The sequence below is a fragment of the Ochotona princeps genome, chromosome 11 (genome assembly GCF_030435755.1).
Source record: "Ochotona princeps isolate mOchPri1 chromosome 11, mOchPri1.hap1, whole genome shotgun sequence".
Lineage (NCBI taxonomy): Eukaryota > Metazoa > Chordata > Mammalia > Lagomorpha > Ochotonidae > Ochotona > Ochotona princeps.
The window spans coordinates 38,294,166-38,316,678 of record NC_080842.1 but is presented as its reverse complement, the minus strand read 5'-3'; the positions used below and the strand labels follow the sequence as shown (position 1 = coordinate 38,316,678).

General features: G+C 44.7%; 1 protein-coding gene across 1 annotated transcript in view; it reads left to right on the top strand.

Annotated features, from left to right (window-relative positions):
• The window catches only part of EBF2 (EBF transcription factor 2), a 194,863-nt gene that overhangs the window by 3,435 nt on the left and 168,915 nt on the right, over positions 1-22,513 (top strand). Inside the window, exons 3-6 of the mRNA XM_004579068.2 lie at positions 501-564; positions 806-861; positions 1,379-1,452; positions 7,570-7,638. Of these exons, the coding sequence (XP_004579125.2) occupies positions 501-564; positions 806-861; positions 1,379-1,452; positions 7,570-7,638 (263 nt within the window). The remainder of the gene's footprint in view (positions 1-500; positions 565-805; positions 862-1,378; positions 1,453-7,569; positions 7,639-22,513) is intronic.

Sequence of the window (22,513 nt, the reverse complement as noted above, 5' to 3'; positions counted from 1 at the left end):
CCTAAACCTGATGTGTGACCAAAACTGCCTTTACCAGGGAACCTTAGATCAAAATGCCCCTTGACTCTGGCACTGGGTCACTGAGCTGGTGATGCCTGCGATCCCTGCAAGATGCTGGCCAGACAGCTGCCCTTTCAATTGATCTGCCCCTTTCCCCTCTGCTCTGGGATGGACAGACAGAGCTGGATGGGTTGGGTGGGTTCTGTTCAAAGGCAGCCTTGTTACTGTGTATGCTGATGGCTTCTCTAGGGTCCCACTCCTGAGGACAATTGTAATGGGGGCAAAGAGCTGGAGAAGGTCAAGTGTCCAAGAGACTTTGCAACTTTCAGAGGTGGCCAGGGGCAGGCAGCTGCTCCAACTCCTTGACCTGGGTTGGACAGGAGGAGGTTGTTGGAGGGGTAGAAGGCAGCGGGAGGTGGTGTGAGGACTGTCATTTTTTTTTTTTCTTTCCCCCTCATTTGGGGCTGAAAAAGGGAACTGGATGCCTTCTGTCTTTTCAGGAACAAGGCAACGAGAAAACCAACAATGGCACCCACTACAAGTTACAGCTCCTCTACAGCAATGGTGAGCGCCGGCTGCCGGGTGCCCGCAGTCAGTACCCGTTCTTGCCATGGACCTTGTGCGATCCTTTGCACAAGGTCCATGGGAGGCTGGAAGGTCGGCCGCCTGGGAGTGGCCCAGCCTGGGTGCTGGGATTGCTGGCTGACTGGTTTTCCATCCTCAAAAGTGGAGATGGGAGGGGGTTGGGGTGCCTAGCAGGGGCTCCGAGACCCCTGACTCTTGCATCCTCTCTTCGGCCCCACAGGTGTTCGCACAGAGCAGGATCTCTATGTCAGGCTCATTGACTCGGTCACCAAGCAGGTGAGCCCCATCATCTGCCGCCTCCTGGCACTGATCTCACCTGTTTCTGATCCCCCCACCCCTATTTCTCTGACATCCCCCTGCATCTTGATTTCCTGGGCCACACTAACACCCTGTTCTGTATCATTCTTCATCGTTCACTCTGGATTTGTTTTCTCTCTCACCGATTGCCTTGTTTCTCTTGTGACTTGGGGAGAGATGTTGGAGGGAGGGAGAGGTGAGCTAAATCATGGCAAGGAGAGACAGCAGTTGTTGGGAGATTTAGCAGTTATGTATTCCCAAACTTTTTTTTTTTTCCTGGCTAAGAACTCTGGCCTCAATTGGGGCAGATTTCTCTGGGATGATTTCCCTTGGATTTACCTGGCAACCTGCTCTTGTTTTGTACTGCGTGTTGGGACTCCTAAAGAGGTGGCAGTTAGTGAGAGGGAAAGCCAGGGTCGGTGCAGGATCTAAAATTCCTTCTTTGTTTCTTCACTCCCTCTGGTATCTTCCCTACCTGCGTTCACCTGCCTCTCAGCCCATAGCGTACGAGGGCCAGAATAAGAATCCAGAAATGTGCCGAGTTCTGTTGACGCACGAAGTGATGTGCAGGTAAGAGCCACATGGGTCTGGGAATTGGCTGGGAAGCCGTGCAGGTGAGCCGTGCCTGCAGGGTTGCGCGCTCTCGGGGGTGGGGGCGGACTCAGCAGTGAGGGCTGCCAGCGAACCGGCGCACGCTGGCCCGGGCCATTGCGCTAGTCCTCGCCTCTATCCCAAACAGGTGGCTTAGAGCAGATCCATTAGGACTAGGAAAGAAAGCCCCGCAGACTCTCGCGATTCCAACCTCTGCACAGCCAGAGGTTCCCGGGGCCTCGGGCTGCGTCTGCTCTCCCTCTCTCTGCACCGCAGCGCAGGGAGGTGACAGGGCAGCCTCCGGTAGGGCCCTAGGACGATGGATTCTCACGCGCCGGCTGGCTGAGAGTGGATGGTCAGGCGGGGCCACCACCTGTGGAGTCGCTGAGGCCAAGTCCTGGAACAAGTTGCAGTGTGGCTCAGGGACCACCGCCCGGTGAGCCGATTGTGTTCCCGCCGCTGGCTGCGCCTTCGCACCTGTCGGTGCCGGGAATGCGGGTCTTCTGGTTATTTCTTCACTCTGTGTGAAATTGATTCGCCTAGGACTTCATGTTTCCGCAAAATTTCTAGAAGAAAGACCAGTCGCGATTCCCAACAGGATGTGAGCGGCACGAGCGGGCGATGGTGGGGGGACCCTTTCTTGGAGACGTGGGGAACAGAGCCACAACTGTACTCTGATAGGCACGCAGTGAAAGTTGCAGGCGACTGGTATTCCTGTACTTTTCCCATTTGCCTTCCAGAGACCAATGCCTTCCTTTTGAGTTTTGCCTGTGGCCCTTTTCTTCTGCTTGATCTGAAGAAAAACATGTTAGAAGTTCATATACACACTTACTCATTCTTTCATCAATTGTTTGAGTGTCCAACTTGGACTGTGTATTTGGGGTGTGGGCAGTGGGATCCCATTGCCAATAAGGCTAAGGAAGCCAACTCTGGCAAGAGCATGGTTATTTCACTGTGAAAAAGAAACCAATCACAAATGTTCGTTCTATCCACATTTCTTCTTCCCAGCTCCCCCAGAATCTCTGGTTGAAGGGGATGCCTCAGTTTTGCTTGCACTGCTCTTGCTTCAGCCTCAGGTCTCCCAACACTATTCCTGCTGGTGTTGGTAATTGCAGACCCTCTAATTTAGCATGGGCTGTTTTATGGGTCACTCCCTGAAGCTCTGTTTCCCTCGCCAACCCAGTTAGGAAGAAATCATAACAATCAGACAAGTTTGTTTTGGTTCTGACCCCATATTAGAAAAAAACACGCTTGCCAAATGCCAAGTTCAGCTCAGCCGAATGCTTCAAGGGAGGAGTGTTGAGGGTTCCGTGGCTGAATAGCAGAATGGGGCTCTGGACCACGGACTCAGGAGATAGAGGCTGTGTTATTCTGAGGCTCCTACAAAGGCTTGTTCAGAAAGAAAATACAGTTCCAAGATGGACTTGCCTGTTGTGTCTTGATTAAATAGAATGCCGTGATTTGGTTATCTAAATGAAGGGAAGTTTAAAAATTTCTCTCTACACTTATAAATGTCTTAGAAGAAAACAAACAAACAAAACCCTTGGCCCCTTGTCTAATGAATTATACCTATCACTTTGAATAATATTTTCGAACCCATCCAGCTGTAGTTAAGGCTGACATTTTTATTTTTAAGCCCCATCAAATCCTCCTCATTTTATGCTGTTTAAGTAGCAGCATCAATTTTTAAAGCCTCTAGTTTAGTCTGCATTAGTAACACAATATAAAAATTTAATGTACTGTAACTTCTCCATGGTGGAGACCAGGGAAGATGCACAGCTCTTTTCTACCCAAACTAGAATTTAAAACAAATATTAATCATGGGCAAATAAATGATCCATTGGATGGGTACTTTCTGGTGTGTGTGTGTGTGTGTGTGAGAGAGAGAGAGAGAGAGAGAGTGAGAGAGAGAGACCGAGAGACAGACAGACACGGGGTTTTAGACAGACAGATAAACACGGGGTATGAAATAGATCCTGGCAAACATTGGATGCATCTGAAAGGGAGATTTTTACTCCATCTTTCAGAGCTGGTGATTCCCCTGGAAGGGGGAGATTCCTTGTTCCACATTTTAAGAGCCAGTTCTGGCAATCAAGGAGAGAGGTGAAACAGATACCCTGTTTTCCAACAGTTATTGCATGCACTTAGTTTCATTTGCATGATGTTCTTCACCATACCTGGGTGCTCCCATGAATGGTTTTTATGTTCTGTAATCTTTATTAAAAGGCTCCTAAATGGACATTTAGTTTTGAGAGAGGAATAAAGCATAGGGACAAAAATCAGTCTGTAGGAATAACTTTTTCCTCCCTTCCCCAGTGGGTCTCTGATCCGCTCTCTCCTGCTTTAGTTCATTTTGCCAATTATTAGCAAGGAGAAATCTAGTTGTTATGTTGCTGCCAGCCACCTCTATGCCCTCAATGCTCAGAGGGTTAAAAGATATTATAATTTGAACAGAAGTCGTCTCAAGGCCTACAGCTGGCTAATAACAGAGTTGTATTGAGCGCGAGCAAACCCCACAGCTGTGACTTTTCGCCACAAGGCGCAGGCTAGACAGGGCCCTAATCAGATGGGCCAGCCGGGCAGTGGGGCCAGTGTCTTTATCGGCCAGATGGTGTGAATTTAGACACTTTTGTTATGCAATCGCAGGGAGGAGTTGGGGAGAAGAAAACAAAACAAAAGCCACCATGCTGTGCGCTTATTTGAGTTTGAAATTAGAGACAGATTTTTGAAAGTTGAGGGTTGAATTTTAAAATTGGTATTGAAGGGGAAAGGGACACATTTAGCTTGTCTTAAGCGGGAGTTGGCTGGACATGCTCTAGCTAATGCGAGGGCTTTTATTTCTTTTTCAATTTCCCTAGTCATCTTTTATACCCTTTATTTTTCTGGAAAAAAAAAGCAGGTAAAATTCAGGATTGTGATAAGATTTCTCATATCTTCTCCCCACCACCCCCCTACCCCGCCTCAATTGTCTTGTTCTTTCTCTTTCCCTCCTAAAAGACTCCGTGTGGAGGAGGGAGAATGCAAGAGGCCTGTGAGCCAATTGCGAGGGTTTCAGGTGGAACTTATTCTCCAAATAAAAGTGCTAGATTATAAGTAGCCCAACCGAGCCGGACAGAGATGCAGAGAAGTAGCTTTCATTTGCTACAGGAGAAGGAGAGCGTCTGGAAGCCTCTTGGCTTACTGCTAAGTTTAATTTCCTCTTTGTTTTAGAATCCTCCCCCCCCCCCCCCAATCTTTCCCTACTTATAGCCTCTCTCAGTCCCTTATTGGAAACTCCAGACTTTTAGACTTGGTTTGGGGAAAAGAGCCCTTCAAGTCTTGTAACCACAGTAGCTGAACTTGAAGCTGGCCGCCCAGCCTTTGTCTGTACAGCAGAGGGGAGGAGGAAGTGCGTTTGTCGACTGAGTAAGTCGGGGTCCCTATTCTTCAGGGTCAGCTTCGCATGTTGTTTGGGGAGGCTGGATGTGTATTTGGTGTTCCACTTTGTTGGTTGGTAGGACTGTTGCTGGCATGTGGACTGAATGTTGAAATAAAACAAAAATGAAAAACAGAGTCTACAAATGAGCATTTTTTAAAAAAAGATGAAAAAGAATTTTCTTTGGCTAACTTTTAAAGACTCAGAAATTTTAACGGATCAAATGAGGCAAATATAACCAAGTGCTATTATTTTTCTACCTTTAATATTACTGTTGAACAGTAAAGTGACTGTCTTTCCTATCTTGTCTGGGCTGAATGTTAACATTGGGGATTACATTTAAATATGTCACTGTTGGAAAGTAGGGTTATCGGGTCCTAAAGTTCCTTTGCATTTTTCTTGGGCCATCATTTCCTTCCCCACACTGGCACCAGGCTTACATTTTTATCTGTTTTTCTTTTCCTCCAGAGCAAATCCCCATGGAAAGCAGCTGAGTTGAGCTGAGCAATTTTGCAAACTTTTCTCAGCCTCCGCAGTCAGAATCATTTCTACCCAAACTAAACAGATTGGCACAATCTGCCAGTGTGTGCTGTTGTAATTAAATTGCACCCAGCATCTCGCACATATTTGGGGTTGGGTAGACATGCTAGTGATGTCAAGAAAGCATCTAACTTGAAGTCTTTAGGTAACTATTAGGCTGAAATTGTGCTGCTAAGCAAAGTGGTTAGCTTGAGCTGCAAAGGTGTTTGATGTAACAGGTGAGGTGGGAGGGGAACAGTTGGGTGGGGGTAGGGAGCTAGGAGGAGAGGCAGGGCAGGTGGGAGTGCAGCTGGCCATACTTTCATTGGTGTTAATCTTGTGAAGATTGAAAGTTGAAAAGTTAAGGCTTAATATGATTTCAAAGTCCAAATATTATTTCAGAAAGTCCCAGTGGCCAACTCTGGTATTAAAGTTAAGACAATTCTTCTTATGCTTCTTACTAATTTGATTAAATTTCTTTAAAATCTCATTGTGCTCATTTGGTGAAAATGATCTAGCATTTTCTCCAGTATATTTTCCTTTCTAAGGATGGGAGAATTGTTCACCAAGTGACCATGACATCCCTGAGTGAAAGAGATGAGTTTTAAAAGTTTTAAAGTGTTTGTTTTTTTGTGTTTGATTCTATGGGCAGAAGTGAGGGGTTTTCTGAGGGCCACAAAATAAATTTGGGACTGGTGCCATCTAGGCCTTACACTCGATGGCTTGTCCTTTTTTCCCTACAGGATCATCATTTTGGAAGGATGCTCATGGAATCCTGTAGCCTCTTGAATTTAAACCGAAAAGGGACTCTAGAGAGAATCCAATCCAGTACTTTAATTTTATATGGAGGAGAGGTACAGCCCAGAGGGGTTAAAGAAATTTGACTAAATTCGTGCAGCTGGTTAGTGATGAGTTAGACGCCAGAGAGCCGATTCCCAGTTCAGCCATGTTTCTCTGGCACCACATCAATCTTAAGCTGCAGAGAAACTGCTGGGGGAAGGGCAGGGTTCATAGAGTTTGGTTATTGTTAAACATTTATTAGACATATTCTCCAACCACTATGGAAGACAATGATTTTCTTACAAACTATATCAAGGCTGCACCCTTAATCAACTACAGTTGATAGTAGACTGTGCACTTAAAATGAACTAAGAGGGCTTCAGTGGTGGGTGGGCCTGGCAAGTGGCAGAGAGGCACCACGGTGCTTGTGTCAGGTGGGTGGGCGTACTTCAAGTTTCTTTTGCCCTTCTCAGTTTGTCTCCATATTTGCAACACATCCTTTTGGACAGGAGTGTGTTGCTATCTGCTCTAGTCTTTCTATTTGTTTCTGGTAGAAAGGTGCTGGGGAATGCTTTTTATTTCTCCTTGTCATTGGCACCTCTCCCCCTCCTCCCTGTCAGTATTTCCCCACCCTGGGTGTCTACCCAGCACTTAGCCAGGAGGTTGCCTTGGGACGTGAACTTGTCAGGATTGGGAACTACATGCAATCAAGTCCCGTTTCTTTCCCAGGTGTGGTGAAAATTACTGGAGAAATCATTTTACAGTTCCCTACCTCATTTTCTTCCTATTTTGAAATATACACCATGGTGCTGGTCTTCATGTTTGGAAAATGATGGAAATGAGTAAATGAATAAATGTTTATAAACTACGCTGAATTCTCTAGAGAAACATGCTATGTAAATAAGGTTTATAATAATGCAGGCGGCTCCTTGTGGTCTATTTTATACATTTGCCATCTCCCACCCCTCTCTCCTTAAATATTTTTTTGCAACACAAAGATCTAAAATAAAAAATGATCAAGTCATTGAATACCAAGCTGGAAGTAACCTCGTAGATCTTAAGCCCAACTGTCTGTAGTTCAGGTTGCAGAGACGGCCCTTGGGAAAGCTGAGGTGTGCTGAGTGGTCATGAGTGGTGCTGAGGTGTGTGTAGGTCATGGAGTGAAAATTTGAACGTGTGTGTTTTGGCTTGACTCAGTAAATATCTTCCTTTTTACAAATGAAAAACATGGTGCAGATTCTGCCCTCTAGCAGCTGGTAGTTGAGAGGCTCCCCTGGACACAGTTTGCTTTTTTGTGACCGTTCTGACAGTGAGTACCCTTGGTATTGCCTTGACTTAACACATTTTTCTGTGTACTCTTTTGGCTGCTTCCGGAACTACAGTCGCTGCTGTGAAAAGAAAAGCTGCGGAAACCGAAATGAGACACCTTCAGACCCAGTCATCATTGACAGGTAGGGGGAAAACATGATTTCTGGGGTCTTGTCAGTGTCTTTCCTTCATGAATTTCAGCTGAGCATTGGTGGCTCGCGCTGTGCTGTGAGATTGGCTGCTTCTCCAGTATACTAGGATCACCTCTTAAGGGTTTTCTAGTGCCAGCTGGCCTCTCCTGGAAGGAACGAGAACCTGCCTTGTAGAACCTGTGTCTTTGAAGCTGGACTTTTCCCCCCAGGTGCACTAAGGTCGGCTTAATGGGGTAGTGGGGCGTGAATGACACAGGAGGTGAAGCCTACTGCAGCTCCTTCCTGGTGGGTTACACCCTCAGTTTCTTCGGTACAGCTGGTGTGGCCTGAGGCAGGTGGCTCAACCTTGACCTGTCTCTGTGGTTGCTGCACAGGATTCACATGGCGTGGGCTGCAGCACACGGGATGGTGACAGGCCCTCCATCGCACTGGGACAGATTCCCTCCTACTGCCTGGGTGTACCCTGTGGATTCTGTGCTGCGTTTGGAGCAGGAGAGTGTCTTTGGGACAAGATGCTAATTCGCTGAAATGTGATTTAAGCATCCTCAGCTGTCTGTTTGTGTGATTGGAAACAGAACTTACAAACCAACAAAGAAATACCAAATTAACTTCCAGCAATCATGTAATTTTTAAGAAACCCCATATTCCCACCCCTAATTTTTTCTCTTTCGTTAAAAAACGGAGTAATTCCCTGTTGCTTCTTTCTTTGGGTTTTTGTGTTTCTAGCCAGGTCCTGAAATGGATTGGAGAGACCACAGTCTCCAAAGTTGTTATTCCGATATTCCAATGAATTCTCAGCTGGGAGAATGGAACCTCTGGCATCCTTCCCAGAAAGCTAGCTTGGTTTCTTCATGGAAAGTAAAGTATAGGCCTAGGAATTGAGGAGGTTAGAATTCTGATCCCGACCTAGCTGCTGACCTGGGATGAAGTATCCTGCATCTCCATTCTCCAGATGTGTGGTGATGGGTGGGAGGGTGCTGCCTGCTGCTCTGTGGGCTTCAGGAGGCCGCTGAGATGTCAGGACCTGAAGCGAATAGTGTTCTCTGAGATGCCTGGGGACAAGATGACAGATAGGGGGTGTCTATTACTTGTGTACCAATGGTGCCTTTGCCATTTTATCAGGTTCCAGTGAGCTGAGGGAGTTCTTTGAGTTTCTTTGGCATTTTTGGAAGCGCAGAGAAGCTTAAAGCTATGGAGTTGAGGTCACTCTGCAGGGGTGAGCCGTTGGCTCCGTTTATACATGCTGGCCTGATTGATGCACCTATGCTTGCATAGCTGACCAGGGCAGAGCTGGTGCTAGGGCCCCGTCGTCCTTACTTCTAAGACCATAACCTTGTACTTCTAGAATGTTGTCTGTCTGAACAGATGAGGTGGGTCTGCTGATTGCACATAGCAGCATCCCCTTGCGTTTTCAGGGTGCCCTTGGGGCTCTGCTGGGGAAACTGGATGCATGAGAGGCCAGCCTGGACCTGAGTCCTTTGCTTTCTGTTGTGTAGACTGAGCTCCCTAGTCTTCTAGCCATTTTCACGAACGTGAGCTCCTCTTTGAAGAAGGCACTCTACCCTCATGCCTGTTACATCTTTTCTTGTCATAAACACCCCATAAACCAGCTTTAGAAATGTTTGCCAACCCGTAAATGCTAACCTGCACATTAAATCTACACACACAGCCTAACGACATGGTGCTTAGCAGCAGTGCTTAAGCTTAAAATACTACAAGTCGCTTGCATCTGTGGATGAAGCTGGGTATGTGTGTGCTTTATTCCTGTGCTGTACACATGTTGCATGTAGAAAAGAGTCATATTGATACCATCACAGTTCATGCTAGGAAGCTTGAAATTCTTCTGAGAACAGCAATTGTATCTGGGCTTCATTTGCTGGAGTCTTACATGACTGGCATTTATTTTTACCATCCTAGGTACAATAAAGCAGCCAATTGATGTTGTCTGCATCATTTGAAATATGCATTACTTCCGAAATGTTGCCTGTCTACACATGGAGACACCCATACCAAAGGGTGCTGTAAACTGACAGTGTTGGGTTTTAAGAGAACCCGTTTTTATTATAAACAGATGCGTTTGTTTGGCTTCGTCACTGAAGGGCTTTGTTTGAAGATACTGTTTCTTCATCACAGCCTTGTCTTACTGCTTCTGAGCTACCTTTTTGACTATGTGCTGTCATTTTCAGACGTAAAGGCACAGGAATTCAGGTTTCCATTTGCTCGAGTTGGAAAAGGTGCTTAATGTTATCCAGAGGTGAGCTGTGCATCTGGTTTGGGGTGCAGTGTCTGCCGGCTTGGCGGTGTCCGGTTTCCTGACAAGCACCGAGTGAGTGCAGAGTACCCTGTGTTGTTGCCCTTGTTCCCATAATGCCAACTAATGATCTTCTCCCCCTTGTTGCCCAGCCTTCCCAAATTTTACACCGTCTTTCTTGAGTTTTCTCATGCAACAGGCCACCTCCTTCTGGCCTAAGGGAAGTCTGTTTAGTTCTTGACTGGCATGTTTCTTCCTTGGTGAAACCAGGGTGATGCAATGACATGCCTCTCAAGTGTGAACCATAGCATTGATGTGTTTGTGATTCCATTTTTTAAAAATCAAGGATGTAAAGGATTAAGAAGGAATTCTCATCTCAGACATGCTCTGCGTGTCATCAGTGGCAGGTCAATTTTTGATTGGTGTAGGTGTATGCGTTATCACATTTGCTGGAGAGACTTCAGCTCAAACACGGAAAAAAACCACTTCAGCTTCTAGTCAGCCCTTGTGATAGTCAATTTCCAGTGGACTGGTTAAAAAAAAAAGGAAAAGCACTTAGAGGCAGATGTTGTGGCACAGTGAGTTAAGCCATTGCTTGTGATGCAAAATTCCATATCTCAGTGCCAGTTTGAGTCTTGGATGAGCCACTTCTGATCCAGCTTCCTCCTAAAGTATCCTCAGGGACAGCAGGTGATGGCTCAAGTGCTTGAGTCCCTGCCGCTTACATGGAGCAGCTGGATGGAATTCCAGGCTCCAGGTTTCAGCCTTGCCTAACCCTGGCTATTGTGGGCATTTGGTGCATGAATTTGAATCACAGAGATGAAAATAAATAGACATTAAATAGAAAGATTTCATTACCCTGTAGCTCCTTAATCGTAAACCACTGTATTTTACAATAAGGGATTTCCCCCATGAGGGACTTCGTTCTTCATTTCCTAAAAATTGGCTCCAAATTGAAGATGTGATTTTTTTTTCTCTGCTAGATGACGTACTGCCTTGATATCTCTAGAAACATTAGCAGACTTGTCCACAGGCTTTGGTAGCTTGTTGGGCACTATGCCCCTCTTGGAAAAGCCAGGCCAACACACAGCGCAGAGATCTGCTCTGTCAGGAGCTCTCAGCAGCACCTTCCTCCTATGTGAAAAACATGTATGAGCACAGGCCAGGGGCAGGACTTTATGATTTTGGGGGTAAAAAACAAATGTTCCAGTTGACAAAACCAAATCAGAACCCAGCAAAACAAAACCACCAAGATAATACCAGCCTTCTGGTGGTCTCCAGCCATGAGCCTGTCCGTGAAAACCCGTGTGGTTCACAGAAGCTCAAGCTGATTCACATTTGTGGTTTTGGAAGGAAGCTCCGACTCCCACTGGTTTGTCATGGGCTGTGCTGTCTCCACTCTCTTCTTTCCAAGAAACTTGGGAATATCCATGGAATCTCCAAAACTCAGGATGACTTAGTGGCCCAGGGAAGAGAGGCTAAGGGCCAGTTTTACTGGTGTGGGAGCAGAAAGAAGAGTCTATAATTTCTATCTCATGGAAAGTCAGATGAGTAGAGAAGAAGGCAGGTCACCTTCTTACCTCTGTAGGGTGTCTCTGCCTCCGTAAATCCTTCTAGGGCCCTTTCCTGCGAAAAGAGCAGGTCCAATATATTCCTCACTATCTTTAATTTGGAGATCTTGATTATTTCAGAGTTCTGTCCTGAGAAGACTATTTCAAGAGTTGATATTTTTTTGAAGCAAAACAAATAACAGAATGACCCTCATTCAAAAGTTTCACTCAAAAATGTCGGGTTTAGTTGTCTATAAGTGATTTCCCTGACACTATTTTGTATTTTCTTAAATTTCTAACTGGCATCCTATTTACAATATAAAACATGTCATCTTAAACATTCGCTGACATTTCTGTATTTGTTTGAAAGGCTGTGTGACACACGAGGAGAGAGAGCCATTTTCCTTCTGCTAATTCAATCACTAAGCATCCCTAACAGCTGGAGCTGGATTGTGTTGAAGCCAGGATCCTGGAAGTCAATACAGACCTCCTGTGTGAGTGGCAGGAACTCACACACTTGAGGCATAACCTGCTACCTTCCAGGGTGGGCATTATCAGGAAGCAGAATTGGAAGGAGAACCCAGGCACTTGAACCCAGGCACTCCAATATGAAATGCAAGTATCCTTAGCAGTGTCTTAACGTGCCACACTGCAATGCTTGCCCTGCCTTAATCATTTTGAAGTGTGTGGCTCAATGGCATTAAGTACATTCATATATTTGGGCTATCATTGCCACCCACCAGTCATAGCACTTTTCCATTTTACAGAGTTGAATCTTGATATCCATCAAAGGATTTCCACTGTCTCCTCCGTTTAGTGTCTTGCAATGCCCATTCAATTTCTGTCTCAATGACTTTGATTCGTCCAGGTAGTGTACATAAGTGGAATCAGACCCTCTTGTCCTTTGGCTGCAAGCTTATTTCACAGGGCTTGGTGTCCTCTAGGTTCCTCCCTATGGAGCCTATGTTGGGATTTCCTTCCTTTTTCAAGGCTGAGTTAGGTTCTGCTGTGTGTGCTAACAGAACCCACGTTCTGCTCTCTGCTCATGTGGTGATACTGTGGGTGGCTTTCACCTTTTGCCTGTTGGAACCAGTGCTACTGGGAGTATGGATATACAAAGGGTCTGTTTAAGTTCCTCCTTCCAGTTGTTTGGGGGATACACCCACAAGTGGAATTGCTGAATTACATAGTAATTCTTTGGTTAATCTTCTGAGGATCTGAAATACTGTTTTACACAGTGGCTATACCATCTTACATTCTTGCCAACAGAGCACAGGCAAGGACTGGATCCTCTACCACTTGTTGTCTCCTTTTGAATGTTTTTTTAAAAGATGTATTTATTTTTTATTACAAAGTCAGATATACATAGAGGAGGAGAGACAGAGAGGAAGATCTTCTGTCCGATGATTCACTCCCCAAGTGAGTGCAATGGCCAGTACTGCACCGGGGAACCAGGAACCTCTTCCAGGTCTCCCACGTGGGTGCAGGGTTCCAAAGCTTTGGGCCATCCTCGACTGCTTTCCCAGGCCACAAGCAGGGAGCTGGATGGGAAGTGGAGCTGCCGGGATTAGAACCGGGCCCATATGGGATCCTGGGGCATTCAAGGCAAGGACTTTAACGCTGCTAGGCCATCGCTGCTGGGCCCTCCTTTTGGATGTTTTTGACAGTAGCCCTCCTACTGGGTGTGACTCCTATCTTTTTTGTAAAGTTTTCTCCTACCACTATCTTCGTCTTTTCTCCACTCTGGTCCAGCCCTCTCTTTTTCCTGTCCTTGGCTGCCTGGCACACCTTCCTTCTCTTTTCCCCACAGACCACCTTATTTGATGGGAGCATATGTTTGCACCCACTTTTTTCTGGACCATATTTCTGATTCCTCTCCCTTGATAGGTCATTTGACTCCAGCAAAATCTTATCTATGGGACAGAAGCTTCTAGCAGTGGTGGGGAATATCCAGTGCCGTTGAAATCATTTGGTCTGGTCCTGCAAAGGTGATTGCAGGTGGGACTGGAAACTCAGTAACTCTATAGCAGGCTCATTTTAAAGTTGATAGTTCTGTATAGCCCATGCATAATACTATAAATATCCAAATGACGCTTGGCAGGGAAAACTTTCCTCACCAATGTAAGAACAGAACTGTGGGAGTAAAGCCCTCACGTGCTGTGCATGCTAGAGAATACTAAATCAATCTTGAACAGTGTGAGTTTTCTTCCATTTTTTGCTAATTTATCAAGCCAAATGTATATTAATCTATTGTTAGAAGCAGATTTTTTTTTCAGTTACAAATTTAAGAATCGATATCAAGATGGCAGAAAAGGGCAAGGACACGTTTTAACAGAATGAAAAACATTAGCCAGTGTGAAGCAGAGGGCACATGCCAGGAAACAGGATAGACAATTAACAGAGGGGCACCTGGAGACTGACAGACACAGAAAAGTAGCAGACACAATGGTGTGGTGTTGCAGTGACTGATACCCCAGTGGCATTCAGTGAACGGCGATCTGAACAGCACCAGCAGCCAGAACACCACCAGCAACAAGGTGGGAAGGCGCATTTAACGGGAGCTGAGGAGGTGAACGTAGACAAAGAACTGCCCGTCCTGTGAGTCATAAAGAGACATGAGAGAGAGAGATCTGTTGGTTTAATTTCTAAATGCCCCACTGGGCTCAGGGTGGGGACTGAAGTTGGCAGTTGGAAACTCACATGTCTCCAATGTGGGTGACAGGAACCTGATCCCTTGAGCTGTCACTGCTGCCTCCCAGGGTCTGTCTGCCTTACTGAGAAGAAGCTGGGAAGGGGCACTAGACCTGGGGATCAAATCCCAGCACTCTCATGAGACACAAGTGCACTAACCAATGTCTCTATTGTTGGGCCAAATGCCTGCCCTCCAAATGGACATTTCATCTCACTGTTCCTTTCATGATAGAGATGGTTATTTGGTATAGTTGGCATTCAGATTTATGGGTGAAATCCATGACTGCAAACCCCAGCATACTCCTGTGGGCCTTGGCCACTCAGGCCAGATTTCAGGCCGTCACATCTTCCTTCCCTCCAGAAATGGCTGAGCCTGGCATAACGGTGGTGACACTCCTTTGAATGAAGAATTCTGTTCTGAGAAGCACAGTTAAAATCAAGAATAAACATTTTACTTAATTGACACTTCTAGTATGCTGGGCCTTGTGCTAAGCAGTTTGTGCTAATTAAATGACCTTCTTAATTAGTTTTCAATGGTTGATCAAAATCTCAATTTTACAGATGGAAAAAATCAGTCTGAAGGAGTCGGGTAACTCGGCCAAGGACACATAGCCAGTTTGAATGGTGAAAGCAGAGCGCAGTCAATGGGTAGAAATTACAGAGAACAGGATGCTAGTATTGTGGAAGGAACAACTTCACAGAATTTAGCTCTGTGGGAGGTGGGATGATCTGGAAGAGGTGATCTGGAAGAATTTCTGATACAAACATTAGGGAGGGAATCTGCTTTCTGCAAAGGGGAGTGTTGTTGGCCCCTTTGGTGTTGTTTTCAACCATGTGGTATTCTTGGTGTGGCTCGGGGTGGCTCAGTGAAGCTGAATGGGCCCTAGGTCAGGAGACCTGCCCCTGGTGCCAGGTTGACACATTATACGTTCATGAGCCTGCTTTCTGAACCTCCGTTTTTCTGTTGAATGGGTTGATGGATGACCTCTTGTTGCCTTCTCACTCTGATTTCTCGGGTTCTAGTTGAGGGCCCAGGGTTGGGTGTCTGCATTGTTAGTTTGGGACACTAGAGCTGCTCAAATTCATGTTTTCTCTGCCCAAACTTCCCTTCTAAAATGCAGAAGACGTAATGCTATGAAGAATCTATAAAAGCCCGATCCCCGACCTTTTTTCTTTTTTTGGGAAAAATTCTATTTCCTTTAAGAGACTTGAGATTTTTTTTTCATTGAAAATATGCGTATTGTCTAACCAATGTGAATGCACCATTCTTTCATGTTCTCGTCCCTTTGTTTCCTAAATAAAGATTTGCTAGTTTCTTGGCCATTTTGAGAGATGCAGATAGAGGAAGGAATTTTCACTTTTCAGTCTAGAAAACAATTTCCCCATGGGTCAAAGCTGTTCACTGGATGACAGCCTGAGCCAAACAGTATAAGATACAAACAACATTTCCTTTGAGAAAATGATTTCTCTTAGTGTTTAACTGGGTGGTGCTACAAGTTGCAGTGTTGACTTCAGTTATTGGGTTAGATTCTAACAATCATACTTGTTCTACCTAGGTTATTAGTCTCCCTAAAATTGCAAAGCTTTAGAGCTTGACACGCACCAGCTTAGTCATCTATGAATCGGTTCGTTCCATCATTCTTTGACTTAGCAGTGTCTTTTGTTGTTCAGTAACTAAGCAAATATTTGTGAATTCCTAGCAGTGAGAAGTCAGCAGGGAGTATATAACAGGTATGGTTCTTACTGTTGAGGAGTGTGCAGCTTACATAATTGCAGCAATGTGTTTATAAACTGTGGGGATGCTCTGAAGACCAGGTAAATGAGTGATAAGTAGGTTCCAGCTTTCTTGTCCAAGTATGCCTTTTCCACAGACTTCCAGGTCCATTACACAGATGTGGAATATTTACCCCTTTCCACCTTTGTATACACTATTTCCACCTGAAATATCCACTCCAGGCTCTCAGTCTAAATCTTGTCTTATTCAGGACTGACTTCATCATCTACCTCCTCAAAGAGAATCAGTGTTTGTAGCCAAATTGACAGTTACCACCTATGCTTGTTGTTGTTTGCATATGAGTGTATGGATAGTAGTATCTTTGTACCCATTTGTGTTGCCTTACATTTTCAGTTATGCTAAAATTCTTGCCAGACACTACATATCCCATAAGTTTTTTTTTAAAAAAGATTTATTTATTTTTATTGGAAAAGCAGATACACAGAGAGGAGAGACAGAACAATCTTCCCTCTACTGGTTCACTCCCCAAGTGGCTGCAATGACTAGAGCTGAGCCTATCCACACCAGGTCTTCCGCATGAGTGCAGGGTCCCAAGGCTTTGGGCCAACCTCAACTGCTTTCCCAGGCCACAAGTAGGAGCTGGATGGAAAGTGGAGCAGCCAGAACATGAGTCTTGATTCTAATATTAGCTGTGTGATGGTGATGTGATACCACCTCTTCAGGTGAGTTGTGTAAAACACATTAATGTAGTTCAGGTATCTAAATGATGCATGACAGAATAGATGCTTTAAAACAAGTCTCACAGTAGTTAATACCCTATATCTCCTACTATGACTATAAGTGAATTGGATACTGCAGGCACACACTAAGTATTACTTGACAAGATGATTGTCAAGTTTGAAAGAGTTGGGATGACTGAATCTTTGGCTGTTCCTATTTTTGACAGCTGCTTTTCTGTCTTACCCTCAATGGCAACTGGGTACACAATACTTCCAGAAACTTATCTAGGGTCGTAGAGCCAAATGAAGCCTTATTTATTTTTTTAGATACTTATCCAGGGTCTATTATGTCACAAATTTTGTAAGGTGTGCTTTGTGGTTTAAGTCTGTTCTGCACACTGAATGGACTTGTTCTCTGTGTTAGTGGGGTGTAAACACAGCAACTATTCAGAAAGATGGAATAGATTCAAAACGTTCATCCATATATTGTTGGTTTTCATGGAAAAGCAACAGATTTATATCTGTAACTAGGATAAAATGTGAAATGTATAACATTCCAGAGAGAGATGGAGACAACTGCAAGAGAGGGTTGTGTCCTGGCACAGCAAGTTAAACTACCATCTGTAATGTCAACATCCTGTACATCCTGGTTGCTCCACTTCCAATCCAGCTTCCTGCTGCTCTGCCTGGAGAGGCAACAGAAGATGGCTTCAAATAGCTGATTTCATATGAGGCAGCGGTTCCCTGGTACTGGGACATGTGGAAAGTCATGAGTGGTTGGTTTCCCCTTTTGTCTCTTCCCTTCCCCCAGGAATAACAAGAAGAAATAGCAAATTTGGAAGCAATGAGTTCACCCAATTTTCCCTAAACCTTAATCCTTCCCACCTTGATCAACCACGTAATCATTACTAAAAAAATAAAATTTAAAAAATGAGCTGATTTCTTGTCACCCATGTGGGAGACCTGGGTGGATTTCTTGACTCTGGTTTCATCTGGCCCAGTTCTGGTTGTTGTGGCCACTGGGGGAATGAGCTAGAGGATTTAAGATGACTTTGTCACTTTGCCTTTCAAGTGAATAAGTAAATATTAAAAGGTATGCAATATGTTAAAATCTTATATGTACTGAGGGAGTGAGACAATTTTCATCTTCAAGAGGTGGATGGGGTGACAGTTGTAACTTGGATGTGCTCAGGCTGAAGGACATTGCAGAAGGAAATTGTGTATAAAAGACATGTAAGGAGGATGTAATTCCCTAAATCGGCCTGCAGTTTTACATGTGTTGCATGAGTGTGATGCAAGACAGGAGAAATTGGAAAGACTATTTGTGATCAGATTTTGGAGGGCATTATGTGTCCATCCACTTATTGTGGCATTATTCTATTGGTGACGGAAGACAGGAGGACTTTGAGGAGGGCAATTTCATGCTCAGGTTGACATTTTGGGGAGAGGGATTAGAAAGCAGGAACTAGATCTAGGAAGTCAGTTTTTCCCTGCCAGATACATTATCAGTCACTGGAGATGAAAGCTCATTTTTCTCACCTCTCCATATCCCTCTTCTCTTCCCCTAATACACCCACCTCTGCAAAGCTGTTGCTGACATTGCCACTTGTCCCTGGAAGTAGATATCTACTTTGTTCATACGGGAGCTGATTCTTTGCAAAGAACTGCTATTATACCATCTGGCAATCTGAATTTCTTAGTGGCCTAAATGTTTGCGAGAAAGCAGAGGCTCTGAATTTAGAGTCCAAACAATTTCTAGGAAATTCTCTAAAAAAGAGGAAAGAACCATCATTGTGAGTGTCCTGGCATTTGAAATGCTTTTGCTGAAGTCCTCCAGATCAGTTAGAGGACTTACTAGTTGCGTGGGGTTATTCATAAATCACTGTCATGCCGCAACTTCCATTTTCTTTATAAAATTGTGCAATATGATTAAATAGTAGCTTTGCCAGGAAACAGATGAACTGTGGAATTGTGCTATGCTGGATATAAGAAGTAGTTATTTGTTTCTAGGAAAGGTATCCTACTCTGAGTATGTCTGGTTTTGGGGGAACAAAGATCCTGGGCCTTGGGAAAGATTATGATACAATTACATATGAAAAGTCCATAAAAAGTTCTTGAAGAGGTGTTCAGCTTAGTAGGTAAGACACCTACGTCCCATATCAGGGCGTGTGGATTCTGGTTCCTGCCTCTAGCTTCCTGAAAGTGTAGAAAGCTTTGAGAAGACATGGTAATGGCTCAAATACATGGGTTCCTGTCTGCTATGTGGGAGACCTAGATTGTGATCCTGGATCCCAGCTTTGGCCTGATCCTGCTTTGACCATTGTAGGCATTTAAAAGTGGATCAGAGGATGAGAGCTCGTTTTCTGTCTGTCTTCCTCTCTTTGCTTCTTAAATTAAAATTAATGGAAAATACGTATTGGTTACTTCTAGTTCAATTTTGTAATGGATTTTTTGAAACACCTTTGGATTTATCTAAAGAGAACTGTCTAGAGATCCCAGGTAGTTCCTTTCTTTTTCTGTTTGAGTAAGTGATATTGGTTAAGTTCTTTTGGGCCTATTTTGACACTGCCAAGAGACTAATGGACCAAATGATTGGGAAATGGAACACATGTTTCAGAGATGAGAAGAAGGAAGGTATCCACAGATTTGCATATTTAGGGTTCTAAACACTAGGACTTCATAGGTTATTTATGAGAACTGAAGTTTTGCAAGCATTGTACCTTGTTGCTCTGTTTCTCACATTGATTTAGAGTTGTAGTTGGAAGGGATATTTGATGAGACAGGAAAGCAGTTAACTGACTAGAAGCTCGAACCTGTTAGCTGGTCTGGACCCAAGGCCACAAGGAGTCAGCATTTCAACACTCTGTGTTCCAGAAATAATTATCCTCCAGGAAGGCTTTGTTCTCAACTCAGAATTTCCAGCAAAAAGCAAATTTTCCTGCACCTGGTTGTCAGGGCCAGGACTAGTGAGAAACTTTTCAGCTACCTTCATAGAACAAAAACTTGGTGGGAAATTTCTAGTTTTACAGATTCGATGTGAGGAATGGAAAAATTTTCAGGGCTGGCATCGTTGGCTCCAAGTTGTTCCTTTGTGGTAACACTTCCATTTGTTGGACACTGGGACTTTTTCAAAAGAGAGCAGTGGGGTTACAGCCAACACCATGATACTTCCCAGTGCTACTTGCGCATGATCCCTTCCACAATGTCCCAAAATGGATCTCTCTGGGGACAAGTGGGGTCTGTCATGCATAATTGCACAGACACTCCCAGGCTAAATCTACAGCTATGATATATGCTCAGTTTTGTTGTATTCTGGGGCTTTTATCCCACATCTCAGAAGAGAAAACCCAATTGAAAATGAGCTATTATGGGAGCTGGGCAGCAGGTCAGAGACTCTGCTGGGAGTAGAGGTGAGGTCTCTAGTCCCCAAGACAAAACCTGCCGGCAAAGCGACAGGAGAAGCAACAGGGTTCTTGCAGGAAGTACTGTTGCTCAATTACCAGGCTTCCAACGGAAATGAAGGTTTGGAGAAAACATCAGCTTCCAGGCCTGTGCCATGGGGCAGACAGGTTGCATTTTACTTTACTATAAGCAGATATTTTTGTCACTAGCCAGTTTCTTCCATGCAAGAAGAATTTTCTTACTTCAGAAGAAGTAAGGAATATACAGGACTAAGATTTATGAGATGTGGGCTGAGGACTTCACATGGCTATTACCCTGCAGCAGGATGATGACTGTAGTGAGATCTGGCAAAGAAGTGGTTTGACTATTACCCTGCCATTCACTCACTCACTCACTCACTCATTTCCTCCCCCTCCTTGAACCTAGAGATGCCAGAGTTAGCAAATGAAAATAGTTGAATGTTAAGTATCAGTCAAACATTTCTTTAAGCTTAAGTATTTACAGTGAAATTTGAACTTCAATTAAACAATGAATCCTTTTTCACTGTAAGTCCTTCCCATATGTGATATTTGGGATGACTTATACCAAAAAATGACTATTTATCTGAAATTCAGAGTTAACTGGAAATTCTGCATTTTATCTGCAAACCCTTCCTGAATTGTTTTTTTCTCTGAAAGCTAGGAAGCTCATGGCTGTCTCACAGTGTGTGTGTGTGTGTGTGTGTGTGTGTATGATGCAGGAGTCTTGCCCATAGCTAGTCAGCACGGATGGTTTTCCTACTTGTATGCGGCACTCATTATCTTTGCCTTCTAGGAGATGCATTGAAAAGCCGAATAGAGCAGCAGACAGCATTGTTGGGGGTTTGGCATATTCCCCCTCTTCTTTGTCAGCTGCTTCCAGACTCCTCATTCCTGTTCCCTCTCTTCCCTCCTTTTTTGTCACCTCTCAGTGCCTCAGTCTCATGCTCTGTCTAGACCCTGCTTTATGGACTTGTCACCTCCCTGGGATTGCTTTTGCTTAGCGTCCATGGTCCATGTCTGCCCACTCACTGTCTGACTTCCCTAAAAGCCTTTGTTCAGTCTTCCCTGAGTCTCCTTCCTCAGTGCTTCAAACATGTGGGATTGTTTAGGCTCAAGTGATAAATTGCACGGAGTTAAAGGTAAGGGAGAAGCTTCGCTCTCTCTGCTTGGTCTGGGCTGACGTTTGAACAAGAGCCAGACTTGACTTCGAGGGACTGCAAAGAGTCCACTTGATGCTTGCCCAAGCAAATGTAGAACGGCGAAGACGTTTTATCATTCAGCTGTTGTCACAAGATGAAGAATAACTGCCCTTTAGACGTATCTCTGGATAATTTAGTGAACTTAAAAAAAAAAACAACAAAACCCTAACTTTGAAAATTGTAGTTTCAGCCTATGTAGAAAAAGGGTTGGTGGGTTTCAAAAGTCCCCTTCTGCTTCCCTTGCTTGCTTTTCACTGGCACCTTTACCCTTAGCTCCCACTTTGTTTTCCAGTCCGTCTTTCCTCGTCCTTTCTGCCTTCCCCTTTTGGATCTCCTTTGCTTGCTTTTAGCCTGCATTTCCATTGGGGTATCTCACCTCAGTTTCCACTCAGCTGGTCAGGAATATTTTTGTTAGCAACTTGCACCCTCTTGCTCTCCTCTCCAGTTCCCCTTCCTGTTTTGTTTCATTCCCCTCTGAAGAAGGAAATGTCCGATTCTCTGTAGGTTCCCCTTTATATCTCTGGTTTTCAAGTGGTGTCCATTGAGCTTGTAAATGGTATTGGATCAGTGAGCCCATAATGAGACCTCCAAACCCAAACACTGGAAGTCTGCTGGGATTTTATTGTTCATAAAGCTTCTTCCCCAGGGAGGGATAGAGTCATTAGGTGTGCACTGTGTTTAATATTTGGTCATGACAGGAGGCAATTGTTTTCTATTTTTATGGAGTGGGGTTCAGAGGTTTTTTTTGTAATGCAATTGTCTGACTACCGTGCCTCAAACTGGAAGCCAGTGAATTCAACAGTGGGGCAAAGCATGTATGGTTTTGCTCGGGGTGGATCTTGCTTAGTGTCTTCCTCCACCCTGTACCTGATCTGCACTTCCTCCTATGGCTGCCACCTGCCTGTGCATGAGTACAAACTATGAGGTACCTGGACTCCTCGCCAGGTAGAAGCATTTCTTCTCTGAAGAGCAAAAACAATTGTTGCAAAAAGGGCCTCTTTGAGAAGCCCTCCCCTTGTTCTTCGAAACATTCCCTCCCTCCCATGTGAGAGGTGTTTCCACCCTCCAAGTGACTGCTTCTGCATGTCTTGCCTTAACTCTTGGGAATGCAGGTGGCTTTGAGTGTGATTGCCATTCTGCAGATTTCCAACCCAATCCAGCATGAAAGAAGTGTTAGGTCTCCCTGCCTCACTGGGGAGGGACATGGCTCAGGCTAGAAACTTCTGGGACAGAACCCAGGTGCTGTAGTAATCCCAAGTTCCTGGAGAATACTGGAGAAAGAGCTTTTGATCAGTTTGC